Below are 15,226 nucleotides of genomic sequence, written 5' to 3'. Positions count from 1 at the left end.
GACGATGGGTTTGTTGTGGGCGGGGGAGGGTTAACCAATATGCACAGTATGGATGAGTTCACAGGAAGCCAGGTATATGCAGGAGCTTCATTGTGTTTCCCTACCGGGCTTTGAAGGAGCTCTCCTTGGGGTACTCACTGCAAGGTCATCAGTTCAAACCACCAGTGACTCTGAGGGAGAGGGAGGAGGCTTTCTACTCCCCTGAAGAAGCACAGGGGCAGTTCTCCTCTGTCCCATGGGGTCACTATCAGTCCGAATCGACTCCACCGTAGTGACTGACCAATTTGGGATGTGTGGAAACTCGGGAGATGTTGTTTGCTACAGATTGGTAGGCACACCTACCACGCCTACCTGTGTGACTGCGTAATCCGTTCCTGTTTGTTGGCATGGCTCTTTCACAACCGAGGCCCTACACCCCTGCCCCCCCACTGCCTGAGTGGTAGTTACATAATCTGGTGTCAATTTGGGACTTGAGAGGATTAAGAGTGAGGGGGTGGAGTCTAGTCTGTCAATTGGGTCATAGCCAATGAGGCCTCTGTGTGGGGGTGGCCTTCTCCTGAGGATCCTGGGAACTCCCTGAGATGACGCTCTACTGACAAGACACATGGTGCTATGCCCTGGGAGCTGGAAAAGACACATGGACCTACCCTGATGCAACTAGACCTCTGGAGCAAGAGAAGCCAGGTAGAGACCCTTGCCAGTGCTGCGATGCTTACAACGCCACTGGATCCAGACGACTTCCAACCCACTGGCCTGTGATCATCCTGCATTCAGCATCATTGCATGTGTTTCGTGAGTCTGAAGAGGACTTTATAGATTGGTACCGGACATATGGGCTAATATCGGACTTAAGGACTTGATCTGGACTGGGCTGGGATGTTTTCTCAATATTCACTTGTTCTTGTATATAAACCTCTTTCTTATACACCTAGGGGTGTCTGTGGATTTGTTTCTCTAATCTACACGGGCTAACACAGCCTGTCTGATATTTTGCTTCCTCCATGCGCTCAGAATGTTCTATCAGAAGAGCTCATCTGTTTCCTTGGTGAACGGGGTGCTGTGGTGTAGAGAGGAGTCCCTGCGTGATGCAAAGGGTTGGGTACTGTGCTACTAACCCCAAGGCTGAAGGTGTGAGCCCACCCAGAGGCTCCTTGGCCGGAAGGCCTGGTGGTCTATTTCTGAAAGATGGCTTTCTTGAGGAACCCCACACAGCCCAGTACTACTCTGATGCACACGGGCTGCCAGGAGTTGAAGTCAGACGGCACCTGGCTGGGTTAGCACGGACAGGCTTCTCCTCCCTTACCCCCATTGCCTGGACAAAAAGCTCAAGGAGAAATGAAATGCAAAGATCGTGGAATTTGTTGGTGAATGTTTGGAAGCACCCTCCTAGCACCCTCCTGGGCAGCCTTGACTGATGAGAAGCATCCATGAGTCTCTCTTCTTGCCGGGAAGACTCCAGCCAGGCCTTGAACTTCCTGTTCTCGTTCTTGGAGCGTGATCTCATACCCATGGAAGGCTACGTCTTCTTAGTTGGGAGGTCTTGGAGTTTTTGTGTAGGTCTAAGTCCCAGGCCAGACATGGTGAGAGGCTGAGACGAAGGAGAGTGTGTGTGCTAGACTGTTGCCCCCACCCCACTCCAACTCCCGACAGGGCAGGAAGCCTTTCATGCAGGCGCCTCAGGATCCTGGGGGCCTTCTGGATTTGCTCCCTGCTTTCCTGTTGGTTTGGGAATGGATTTGTGGATTTGTGGTTTCCCACGTAATCAAGAAATCTCGTGTTTAAACCCTGCTCTGCGCCTGGGCTGGGCCTCTTGTAAAACCTTAAAATGCAATGTTATCAAAGCGCCTCTCAGGCATGAGTGTAAACATGAATGTTTTAAATGAGCTTGTGTGCGGTCACGGGGATTCTAAATGTCACCCTCCACCAGTCCCCACTTGATTTGGGCCAGAAACGTGACACTCCAAGCGGGGGAGGGGGAGCCAGAGGAGGGAGATGGAGAAGGAACCAGAGCGGGCTCCAGCTTCCTGGCAGAGAGCCTTAAGGCAGAGCTGGGAGGGTGGGGGGTGGGGGCTTTCCCTCCACCCCAGGGTGTTCAGTTCTCACAGGCAGGTCTTCTCAATCGGCACCTCACTGGGACAGGGGAAGATGCGTGTACTGTGTGCGTGGCGGGCGGTGGTGGTACTAAAGAGGGGCAGTGAAAACAAGGAAGACTCTCCACAAGACGGATGGAAACCAGAGAACGATTGTGAGGACGCTGGTTAGAGGAAGAAACTGTCCACGCTGGCCGCTCCCCACCTTCCAGGACACAGCTCGCTCAGGGTAGTTAGTTTAGAGGCATATACTGTACCCGCAAATTTCTTTCTAGAAATCTCCGAGTCCTCCAGCCCCACGTCTCGTTGCAAGGAGAGACTCCCTCTATTCCCTTGGGAGCACAAGCCTGGGGGACTCACCAGCTGGGAGTCTGAGAGATGGACAGGCTCTGCCCTCTAGACCCTCTAGAGCAGCGGTTCTCAACCTGTGGGTTGCGACCCCTCTGGGGGTCGAAGGACCCTTTCACAGGGGTGCCCGATTCATGACAGTAGCAACCTGACAGTGATGAAGTAGCAATGACAATAATGTGATGGTTGGGGTCAGCACCACATGAAGAACTGTACGAAAGGGTGGCGGCATGAGGAAGGTTGGGAAGCACTGCTCTAGGGAGAAGTACCTGTGGCCAGCGGCAGCCATCTGCGCTGGGACCTCTGCCTCCAGTCTTTTCCTTTCTAAGGTCTCACCTTGGCTGCTGCTGCGGTTAGGTGCCTTCCAGTCGTCTCTGACCCCTAGCGACCCTGTGGCCAACAGACAGGCACTCCACACAGGCCTGCACCCTGCTTACTACTCTTCTGCCTGAGCCCATCGCTGCAGCCACGGTTCCGTTCCTGGACTCCATCACTTCTTCCATTTACCTTAGCAAGTTTCAGTGTCTCTTCTGACATCCATCCACACTGATCTGTCCTTTCCTGTTTTGTTTTGTTTTTAATGACATTTTGCTCTCTTCATGTAGGATGGTCTTGAACTCATCCCACAACGCCTCAGGTCTTAGGTCACTACTATGCAATGTGTCAAGTCTGTTTTTGAGATGGTCTTACAATCCTGGTGGGGTAGACTCAAGGTCATATTTGGCTCACATGGACTTGTTTAATTTTCTTCAGCTTTAACCTGAACTTACAGAGGAGCGACTGATGGCCTGTTTCACAGTTGGTCCGTGGCTTGCTTTTGGCTGCTGATATTGAACTTCTCCCTCATCTCTTCCTTCTTCAAAGTCGTTTCTTAGCCTAGAAGCTCTGCTGAAACCTGTTCACTATGAGTGACCCTGCTGGTCTTTGAACTACCAGGGACACAGCTCCCAGCATCACAGCAACACACAAGCCACCGCACACAGTACAACAAACTCACAAACAGTGGTCCCACCTTGGCCAGGTGAGACTATTTCTCAGCATTCTGTTTTCCTATGTGTTTTTGGATTAGGGTGGGCCATGGAGATTCTTGTGGAAGATGTGGAAGGTGGAGGGAAGGAGTTGGGGCTCGGCTGATGCACTTTCTGGATGCGATGCTGTGGCCAGGCCACAACTACTTCCCTGGGACCCTCTGTCCCTTGGACCCTCTGGGCCAAGCACTTAGCTTCTGCAAGACACCCACCTCACCAAGTGCAGAAGCCATCAGAACAGATATGGGCCCATCCTCATGGACTCCCCGTGGTTCCTTATGCCACTTCACATTCCTCTTTTCTTGCCAGTGACCCCGAGTGTGGCTCTCAAGCTCTCGTCCCTGAGGGCACAATGATGGCCTGACAGAGATGTTTAACCAGCCCCCACAGTTGCCCCAGTGTCAATGTCAAATCCCTGTAGCAAGTTTAGATTTATATCCTTATGTGTGTCCATCAATTCATCCATCCATCCATCCATCTACCCATCTATTGACCTACCTACCTATACCTTTTAATGCTTCTGTTTTCTTCTCTGATTAATTGCTGATATAGGTATTGATTATCTTGCATGATAGAGGATGGAGGAGAGTGTTGGGTTCACTCCAAGGAGCTCAAGGTTAAGCACACATATTGGAATCCCTTGGAGGGCTTGTAAAACTCCAGATGGATGGGGCCCCCCTCAGAGTTTTTGATTCTCAACTTTGGGTTGGAGCCTAAGAATTTACATTACAAATGACACTGATGTTGCTGGCCTAGGGACCACATTTTGAGAGGACTGTTTTATGGTGCTGTACGCAAAGGTGGTGGTGGTGGTGGTGGTGGTGGTGGTGGTGGTGGTGGTGGTGGAGGAGGAGGATAGGCACTGTTGAGTTAGTTTTGACTCATAGCAATCACTTGTAATACACAACAGAAAAAAACACTGCCTGATTCTGCACCATCTGCACAATTATTATATTTGAGGTCATTGTTGAGGTCAGTGTCAATCCATCCCCAGGTTCCTGCAGCCCAAACCTGAAGGAAGGCCATCTATAGCAATACCTTCACTTGCCGGCATCAGGAATCCTGGGGGCCCTCCAGGATTCTGAGGGAAGGGGGGAAATGAGAAGCCTGAATCAGGCCTGCTTCTCAGTCTGGGCCAGTGGGGGGAGAGTACAGGCTTTGGGACAGACTGACCCACGTATGCATCATGACTCTGGGGTCTGTCCTTGGTCTGACAATGATGATGGTGCTTCTACGACGAGAAGCTCTATGGAATATACGAGTATGTTCCATAAACGCCGCTGCTTTTCTTGCTTAATACTCCTTGGGTCTCTCGCGTGGATTTTGCTACTGATGATTTTGCAATGTGCCATTGAATTTTTGAATCTAAGTGCAAGACTCTTCATGGCTCTAGATGGTTTGATCTGTATTCACTGGGTTTAACCCATTGTTCTCGCCTGCTGAGATACTCCTGAAGCTTGCAATCATCCTTTGGCCTGTGTGTGGCTTCTCAAAAGGTAGAGAGTAGCCTGCCTGCTATTTCTCCCCATTAGCATTGCTGGGACTGTATTCCGTGTTTTAGGACAACAGTGGGTAGGAGAGTGGGCTTTGCACTTGAACTCAAAGAAGAGCTCTCTACTTCAACATCTTGGGAACCCTGGCTTGGAAGCTGCCTTTATTATTTCTGACAGTCTTTGCACTCAGATTGGAAACACCCACTCCCCCCCCACCCTTTTCTTCTTAAAATATGAGTGGCAGGGAAAGAAGGGGCCTTATGGACTAACTCCATTGATCTTCGATTCTCCCTCACACTCATTAATCCAGAGCCTGGGAGCTACTGCATCTCACACGTGGTGGTTCCTAGTCTCTGGGCAGCCTCAGCCTAACTGACTAGTTTTGAGAAAAGGTCCCTTTGGGTCTTCTCCTCATTGGCTCTCTTCCCCATGAACAAATCATTAAATCTAGAGCAAACTTCAGAACAAACTTCTTAGAACATTTAATCTTTTCAGAGCTGGGTGGACTGAAGTACATGGGAATGGCCGTGTTTGCCAGCATCAGGCACAGGGGTCCTTCGTGGGCTGGGCTGGCCGCCCTGGCTGCACTGCAAGCTCACCAGGCCTTTGGTCAGCCTCTGCCTCAGAACATTCTTAAGAAGCCATGGTTTCCTCCTTAAACCCGGATCTGCGGTGGGTCTTTCTTCTTTACCTCTGCCCAGATGTCTGATAGGTCTTGGATGAATTGCTGGATCTAACAAGGCAAAAGGATCAGGGTTAATCCATCCAGGGAGAGGGCTCCCCTACCCCAAGTTGAAGCACCCCAGGGTCTAATGTGACTCTTCGGTGATTGACTTGCTGAAAGTCTCGGGTTTAGAAACACCAGGTAAGTGTGGAAGTGTGAGTGTGGAATTGTCAACTCCCCGAGGGTGACAGGGTAAAGAAGTGATTTTAGGTGACGTGGGAGGAAGTTACTCGGACTCCACAGTGAAAAGGTTATTCCCTTGAAGAGAAACTCTCAAATTGGTATTTAGACGACTTTAACACTTCTCTAAACTTGCTGATTGTCCTTCCTATCAAAATAGCCCTCGAGTGGAAGTCTTCAGCAAGTCACAGTATCTGACTAGAGGTTAAGGAGACTGTTTTGCTCCACGAAAGAATTTAGGAATGGGTTCTTGCTCCGGCCAACCTTGGCCTACAGATCTTAATGCTAAGACAGCGGTTCTCCAAGTGCGGAACGCAGGCCTGCAGGATCACCTGGGTTATTGTTGAAAATGTAAACTCTCTGCCTCCCATCTCAGATCCCTTGAGTAAGAGTCACTGAGGCTGAGGGCCAGCAATACTCTCCAAGTGATTCTGATGTCTGCTAAAAGCGGGCACTCACGGCTCCATTGGAAAGGAACCTTAGTGGCCCAATGGTTAAGCAGTTCGGCTGCTAACTAAAAGGTTGGTAGTTCAAACCTACTTGCTGCTCCAAGGGAGGAGGAGGCATGGCAGCTTGCTTCCATAAAGATGTACCGTTTTGAGAACTCTGTAGGGCAGTTCTGGGCCATCCTTAGCATCAATGTGAGTTGGAATCAAGGGGCTTGGGCTTGGCTCTACGGGGTTCATTCCTCTGCTCCACAAATCGACAGTGTGTCAGGTTCAGTCCACTCAACCACTCCCAGGTGCCTGTCCCTCCCCCTACCATGTCCAGCTGTTTGTGAGTGTCCTCCAGTGACACGTTGGTCATCTCCTTCAGTTGCTTGCTCACAATCTGGAAGAGGTTCAGGGTCGCCATCTTTATGGTACCCAGCAGGAGGGTCTTCTTGGCAGCTGTGTTTTGTATGTGTGCCCACCGCGATTCCTGGATCATGGGTGGAGAGAGGAAGAGTGTGGAGGGGGGGAGAGCTGGCGGCCTGCTCACCCCCCCACTCTGGGCCCCCCCAGCCCCCGCACGGCGGCCACGCCTCCTCACCCAGATGATGACATCACTGCGTGCACGGTCAAAGCGCATCTGCAGCCGCGCGAGCTCGTTGTTGTGCTGCAAGATCTCGTCGTCCTTCTCCTCCATGTATCGGGCCAGCCGCGCCTTGGCTCGCTCGATTTTCTCCTGGCCTTCCTGGGCTGACTGCATGAGGTCGTGGTGCATACTCACCAGGGTCTTGTAGCGTGCAATGACCTCATGAATCTCCTCAAACTGGGGGTGGGGGGGGTAGGGGGGGGACTTGGGTCACTGCGCTGCCAAGGGACTGGCCTAGTGCAGAGGGCTCGGGCCAGGGGTAAGGAGCCAAGGTCGTGAGGATGTGGGAGTCCCATATCTCCTGGGTTGGTATGGATCATGACCTATGGGTGGGTAGGGTGCAACTAGGCTGGGAATTCTCCATCTTGGCTGGATGTTTGAATCATGAGTTGAGCTTAAAAATATATATATATAATGGTAAAAAGACACCTGTTAGGCTCCGCCCCCAGGAATTTGGATGAATAAACAGATCCGAGGTGGTCCTGGCATCCGAGTTTTGTAAAAGCTCCCCTGGGTGATTCAAAGTCCATCCAAGGGGACCATTGTGAGATGACTTCCAAGCCAATGTGGGGGTGGAGCAGGGATGGGATGTCTTCCAAACCAACATAGGTGTTGTGAGGGTTCAGTGGTGAAGTTATTGCCTTCTGTGCAAGAGACCGGGGTTGAGGTCCCAGCCAGCACACCTCAGACACAGCCACCATGCACGCATCTGTCAATGAGACGTGTGTCTTGCTATGTTCCCAAGCAGGTTTTCATCAGAGCCTCCTTGGCTAAGACAGACTGAGAAGAAGGCCTAGCAGTCCACTTCTGAAAACGAGTCCCAGAAAAGCCTATGGATCACAATGGCCTGGTCCGCTACCTGCCACGAGGGCGGCACAGACTGGGCAGTATTGGGGCTCATTGTCAGAGGGTCATGAGCCAATGGCCCACTCAACTGTCGGCACCAACCACTGCCCAAGGCAATCACTCTGTTCCCAAACATGTACAAGAGCCGCATACAAGGCAGGGCCTGTGCGAAGACAAGAAAGCCAGACTCTGCTTTAATGGAGCAGGTAGGAAGGAGAACAGGCAGCTGAGTAAATAGCCACCGCATCCCAGAGTGAACCCCTTTCTATGAGGGGGCTCAAGCAGGCCAGGGGTTGCACCGATGGTGTGGTCCTGGGCCATGATTACCTCTGTCATACCCAAGGTCACCATGAGTCAGTGTCAACAACCACTCACCACAATAACAACATGATTTGCCGACAAGGCTGGGCTTAGATGTATCCAGTTGGACCTTGGTGCTCCTTCAACCATTGAGTTTTCTGGTATTATTCAGCAGTTACTGGTATTTGTTTGGGAGAAGGGGAGGTGGAAAGGGCCCAGCAGGGCAGGTGGCCTTCCAAGCTCAGCTTGTCTCCTCTGGCATAATCCAGAATGAACGCACTGGGATCCTAAACCACAGGCCCCACTGGGTGGAGAAATCGTGAGCCCACACTCCCTAGAAAGCAGTATGAGCACAGGTTGCTGTGACTCCAGACGCACTTCCCCAGAGATGTGTGGGACTGCGGACATTCTGTACTGCAGGGAATTGAGACACCGGGGGCGGGGGGACGGGGACAAGTCCTTATCTGTACTGCCAAGAGTTCCACTCTGAACGCAGGGAAACTCCCGCTGTGGCTAAGATGATTGGGCGAAGGCAGCGCTACCAGGGACAGGGACCCATCTCAGAAACGTCACCTCGTGGCCAAAGGATTAGGGTGCCACCTTGAAAAGGCTCCCATTGTGCAAAGACAACGCAATCCCAACATGAGGGTCAGCAATACGTGCAGAGGATTGAAACAGACAGACCTGGTTCAAATCCATGAATCTATCATGATACTGAAAAACCCTTGCAGGTCATTTTTGGAGGGTGCAGGGGAACTGACTCTTTATTCCTGAAAGTTAAATAAAAATCAAGGGTCTCACAAACACTTCTTTAAAGGTCACTGAATCAAGTCACTGTCGTGCCCATCACCCTAGATGACGTTGACCGGTTTTTAAGCAGACAAATGGAAGCAGACAGTGTCTCCATCCTCCCGTGTCTGGCTTCCTTTGCTCAGTCTAATGTCTGTGACACAAAACACGCCAAGCAAGCACCGTGTGTGCGACTCAATTGGACCCTGACAGGAGCAAACCGGAGAAAGTGCAAACAGCATTAATGAGAGAACTGGGGACATCTTCACATTGACTAAAAGTTTAATATTAAAGAATTGCTCCCAAATTTGTAGCTAGGGGTGGTAATGGCATTGTGTATATGTCTCAAAAGAGCCCTTTGCTTTTAGAACTATAGACCGAAATGCTTAGGGATTAAAAAAATATTATTTGCTTCCAAATGGTGGGGGTCGGAAGGGGTGGGGGATAGGTGTTCGTTGTTGGAACTAAACAATGAGTCACGGGCATGTGCTGCACGGTTCTCTCTCTCCTTTCCTACGTGTCTAAACAGCATCCCTGGTTAGAAAAAGCAAGTGGCAGAAGGATATGTATCATACTATTTATAGTTTGTGGATATGACTAATGAGCTCAGCAGTGAACCCAAAGGTTGGAAGTTCAAACCTCCCTAGAGGCACTTTGGAAGAAAGGCTTTCCAATTCGCATTTGAAAAAAATCATTCAATGAAAACAGAGTAGCATAGGTCTACGCCGATATGCAAGAGGTTGCCATGAATCGGTGTCAACTTGACTAAACCAGTAATAAGAGACAAAAGAATACAAATTAGCATAAACAAGGAAACTCCCTGCCATCATGTCAATGCCAACTCCTTGGGACCCTATAGGACAGGGTAGAACCTTCTGTGAGTTTTCGAGGCTGTAACTGCTTAGCAGGCGTAGAAAGCCCCGTCTCTCTCCTGTGGAGGTGCTGCTGGTTTTGAACTGCTGACCTTGAGGATCGCAGCCCAATGTGTAACCACAACACCATCAGGGTCCCTAAATAAGCAAGGGAATGATACATTTGAAAACCAGGAGACTGGTTCACTCTAAGGGGAGGGAACTAAGGATGAGATTTCAAAGCGGGCACCAAAGGGGTTTCAACTACCCTGAGTGTTTTATTTCTTAAACAAAGTAGAATCCAGGCCAAACAGGCAAAATGGCTACGGTTTGGCAAAGCTGGGTGGTGACTATTTGGGTGCTGTTAGATGTTTCTGGGTTCTTTTTGCATGCTTAAAATAATGGGAAAGGGGTGGAGGAAAGAAGGAGGTGGAGGAGGAGGAGGAGAGGGAGGGGGGATGGGAAAGGAGGGAAAGAGGATGCAAAGCAGGAGAGAAGGGGGCAAACAAAGGAAGGAGGGAGGGTCGTGTTGGGTGTAGAACACCACATAGGCTGTCCAGAAATAACACAAAGTTGAACTCCACATGAAATACACTGGTGGTCTGGCTGAAGGCGAGGGCAGGGGATGGATTCCAGAAATACCACAGAGGCAGAATACAGCAGATCTGGTGATGGATGGGTGTGGGGAGAGAGAGGGAGGGAGGAGTCACAGCTGAGGCCTGGGTGGGTGGCCCTGCTGTTCCCCAGCAAAGGACACAGCGGCAGCAGGGCTGGCTTGCTGCTGGCCTGGGGGTGGCAGAAAGCAGATGAATTGAGGTGTGATCACAGAAGATAGATCCAATGACCTGAAGCTTAGGAGAGAGACACTGGCCAGAGATAGGCTCAAAGGCCTCTGTTCTGAATTTGAGACCTACCATACCATCCATTCATCTGCTTCTTTAATAGGGTGACAGCCAGTTTCCATTAAGCAGGTTTCATCACACGATGACCCCAGGTATTGCAGAGTGGAACTACACAACCATGTGGTTTCACGGCTGTGCCCTTTCGGAAGCAGATCACCAGGCCTTTCTTCCAAGGTGCCTCTGGGTGGGTTCAAACGGCCAACCTTTCGAGTAGTAGGAAGAAAGGAGAGCTATCCAATTCTGGATGTGAGTCACTGAGAACTTTGTGAAGAGCAGCGGAACCTTGTCTGACTGAGCGCTGAAAGATAAGCCTCTCAAGTCGGAAGACACTGAACATCCGGCTGGGAGAGAGCTGCCTCCTCAAGGCAGCCATTAAGGCTGCTTAAAAAATTCACTTTATTCGGGGCTCTTACAACTCTCCTAACATGCCATACATCCATTGTGTCAAGCACACTTGTACATATGTTGCCATCATCCTTTTCAAAACATTTTCTTTCAACTTGATGAGCTCTTGGTACCAGCTCCTCGGTTTTTTCTCCCTCCCTCACGCTCCCTCCCTCATGAACCCTTGATAATTTATAAATTATTGTTATTTTCATATCTTACACCGATCGCTGTCTCCCTTGACCCATGGGTGAATTTATAATTTATATTTTATAATGATAGAAATATATATATTATATAAATGCATATATATTATATAATATATAAAATTTATAAAATTATAATTGCATAATTTCTAAATTATTGTTATTTTCCTCTCTTACACCGCTGTCTCCCTTCGCCCACGGGTGGGGGTGCTTATACGTCGATCATTGTGATCAGTTGCCAAGGATGCTTAATGATTTAGATAAAGCAAAACTTCATTTGCTGATGGGGCACCATCAAAAAGAGAAGAAATGGCTGCAAATATCTATTAATAATCAGAAAATGATACATCGTATAAATCTAGGAAAATTGGAAGTTGTCAGAAATGAAATGGAACACATAAAGATAGATATTCTAGGCATTAGTGAGCCGGAATGGCCTGATATTGGCCATTTTGAATCCAACCATCATGTAGGGATTGGAAAAGAACGTTGGAACATTGAGGGCCAGTCGGTAGTTGGAAACTCTAGCCTCGCTGAGAGAAATGAGACTCGGAGATCACATGCTGGACCCATTGCAAGTGCATTTTTCAACAGCATAAATGGTGATGATATACGTGGACCTCACCAAAAGGAATGCAGAGGAATCAAATGGATGACATCTGTGGTTAGAGATGATGGAGAAGCTTGATATCATCAGTTCAACTATGGAACGGACCATCAATTGCTCATAATCAAGTTCAAGTGGAAGCTAAAGAAAATCTAAACAACCCTACGAGAGCCAATACAACCTTGAGCATATCCCAGTTGGATTTAGAGGCTAGCTCAAGAACAGATTTGACACATAGAACACTAATGACCAAAGACCACGTGAGTTCTGGGATGACAACAAGAACATTATGCAGGAAGGGAAATAAAAGATGATTAAAAAGAAGAGACCAAAATGGGTGTTAGAGCCTCTTCTGAATCTTGTTCTCGAATGCAGAGAAGCTAAAGTGAACGGAAGAAATGATGAGGTAAAAGAGCTAAACAAAAACATTTTAAAGGTGACTTAAGAAGACAAAGTAAAATATTATAATAGCATGTGCAAAGATCAAAGGGGAAGAACATGTTTTGGATTTCCCATGCTGCAAGAACTGAAGAAAAATCCAAGCCTTCACTTGTAATAGTAGAGCATTCTTTGGGCAAAATATTGAACAATGCAAGAAGCATCAAAAGAAAATGGAAGGAATACAGAGAGCTGCTGTACCAAACATAGTTGGTCTATCTCCCAACATCTCAGGAGACAGCATATGACCAAAAATTGATGGGACTGAAGGAAGAAGTCCAAATTGCACTGAACGCACAGACCCAAAAAGAAAGAAAGAAAGGCGCTAGGAATGTAGGGAATACCAATTGAAATGCATCAACAAATTGGTGCTCTGAGTAAGCAATAGAGGTGCTTACTCATCTATGCCCAGAAACCTGAAAGACAGATAAATGAACAACCAACTGGAAGAGATCCATGTTGTGTCCATTCCAAAGAAAGGTGACCCAACAGAACGAGGTCATCCGCAAACAATATCATTCGTGCTACTGAAATTTTGCTGAAGGTAATTAAAAATGGTTGCAGCAGAACATAGGAAAGGATCTGCTAGAAATTCCAATCAGATTCAGAATAGGACGTGGAGCTAGGGATATCCATGCTGAGGCCAGATGGCTCTGGGCTGAAAGCAGATAACACCAGAAAGATGTTTATCTTTGCTTTATTGACTGTGCAAAATAATTTAACGGCGTGGAAAATAATGGATAACATTAGGAAGAATGGGAATTCCATAACACTTCATTGCACTCATGTGGCACCTATACATAGATCAAGAAGCAGTCATTTTCATTGGGCCTCTACTCAAGTGCTCCCTCAACGCAAGAACACTTTGTTCTAATAACCTGACATTCCGTGATGCTTACCTTCCCAACATGATCGCTGAAGACAAACTGGTATATAAGCAAATGTGGTGAAGAAAGCTGATGGTGCCTGGCTATCGAAAGATATAGCATCTGGGGATCTTAAAAGTTTGAAGATAAACAAGCAGCTATCTAGCCAAGAAGCAACAAAGTCCACATGGAAGAAGCACACCAGCCTGTGTGATCATGAAGTGTAGATGGGATCAGATATCAGGCATCAAATACAGAAAACAAAACAAAAAATCATATTGATGTGAATGAATGGGGGCAGAGTGGAGATCCAAAGCCCATCAGTAGATAATTGGACATCCCCTGTCATAAGGGCCACAAGGAAGAGATGAGCCAGTCAGGGTGCAGTATAGCACCGATGAAACACACAACTTTCCCCTAGTTCTTTAAGGCATACACACACACACACACACACACACACACACACACTCATGACCCCAATTCTACCTTACAAATCTGGATAGATCAGAACATGTACACTGGTACAGATAAGAGCTTGCAACACAGGGAATCCAGGACAGATAAACCCCTCAGGACCAATAATGGGAGTAACGATACTAGGAGGGAAAGGGAAGGGTGGGGACACTGATTTCAATGATCGACATTTGGCCCCCTCCCAGGGGGACAGACAACATAAAAGTGGGTGAAAGGAGACAGTGGTCAGTGTAAGATATGAAAAAATATATTTATAAATTATCAAGGGTTCATGGGGGAGGGAAAAATTAGGAGCTGATACCAAGGGCTCAAGTAGAAAGAAAATGTTTTGGGAAAGATGATGGTAACATAGGCACAGATGTGCTTGACACAATAGATATATGTATAGATTGTGATTAGAACTGTAAGAGCCCCCAATCAAATTTTAAAAAAGAAGAAGAAGCAGCAGTCATTTTTAACACAGCTAGGGGAAGCTAAATGGTTAAAAACCCATACAGGTATATGCCAGGGAGGCGTCTTTTCACCATGCTCATTCAATCTGTACACTGGGTAAGCAATCCACGAAAGTGGGCTATGTGAAGAAGAACGCAGCCTCGGGATTCAAGGACCCAGGGACAATCTCCAACGAGCAAAGGACACAACTGCCCACTGAAAGGGAAGCGGACTTGAAGCACTAATTAGTGAAGCTCAAAGACGGCAGCCTTGTACTTGGTCAAGGAGAGCGTCCCTGAAAAAGAGATCGGCAGTGACAATCAGCTCAAACAGCACCAAAGGACGGAGTGGTGTCTTTTTACTGCTGGTCATCGGGTCACTATGGGTTGGCACCAACTCAACAACACAGAGCAACAGGGACCGGCAAGTTCTTAGGACAGTGCTGGGACACCAAACCAAAGCCAAACCGACTCCCAAGGAGCCGATGCCAACGTAAAGCAACCCCAGGGCAGGGTAGAACCCAGACTGTAACCTTCACAGGAGCAGAAAGCCTCAACTTTCTCCCTCGGGGTGCCTGGCGGTTTCAAACTGCTGACCTTGCAGTTGGCAGTCCAACATGCAGTCAGTTATGCTACCAGGGCTGCTCGCCTGGTACGCAGTAGGTACCATTGAAGAGTTAGCAAAGAATAGAATCCAATTCTAAAAGCTTCAGGGAAGCTTCCTCACGGCAAAGATGAACCTGTGGCTCAAGCCAATCCTGACTCGCAGCAACCCCAGGCATGTCAGAGTCGAGCGGAGTTTTCCAGGGTTTGGGGCAATATCATCAGGCCTTTCCCCCAACGTGCCTCTGGGCGGGCGCAAATCACCAAAGGCTCCGTTAATAGTCGAGTGCCGTCCAGATATTCCAAAGGCGATCGCCAAGCTTTCTACTCAATACCCAGCCCAGGACAACCATTTCTTTTCATCTGGAAACTTCCACCCTGTGGAACAAAAGCTTTCCTGGGGGGGTGGGGGGGGATCCCAGAGGATATCGGGGCCTTGGAAGCACAGTGCCTGTGAGCTCAGAGTGTGGGGGAGCTGAGAAGGGAGAAGACGTGAACTCTGATCCCCAAGGCTGGAGTCCCACTGCTCCTGGGTTCAGGAGGCTCACTGTGATGCTGCCATTTTGTCTTGAGAGAGCGAGCGAGCAAA

At 48.7% G+C, this 15,226-nt stretch overlaps 1 protein-coding gene across 1 annotated transcript in view; it reads right to left on the bottom strand.

The window, feature by feature from the left end:
* Positions 1–5,417: 5,417 nt before the first annotated feature.
* Positions 5,418–15,226, bottom strand: part of CCDC42 (coiled-coil domain containing 42) — a 12,996-nt gene continuing 3,187 nt past the window's right edge. The window contains exons 5-7 of the mRNA XM_004712940.2: positions 6,896–7,117; positions 6,626–6,784; positions 5,418–5,692 (exon numbers count right to left, since the gene is read on the bottom strand). Of these exons, the coding sequence (XP_004712997.1) occupies positions 5,615–5,692; positions 6,626–6,784; positions 6,896–7,117 (459 nt within the window). The 3' untranslated portion in view covers positions 5,418–5,614. The remainder of the gene's footprint in view (positions 5,693–6,625; positions 6,785–6,895; positions 7,118–15,226) is intronic.

The sequence above is a fragment of the Echinops telfairi genome, unplaced genomic scaffold, assembly GCF_000313985.2.
Source record: "Echinops telfairi isolate 266 unplaced genomic scaffold, ASM31398v2 ScPeMD7_2010;HRSCAF=2546, whole genome shotgun sequence".
NCBI classification, from domain to species: Eukaryota; Metazoa; Chordata; class Mammalia; order Afrosoricida; family Tenrecidae; genus Echinops; species Echinops telfairi.
This window is presented reverse-complemented; position numbering and strand designations above follow the sequence as displayed.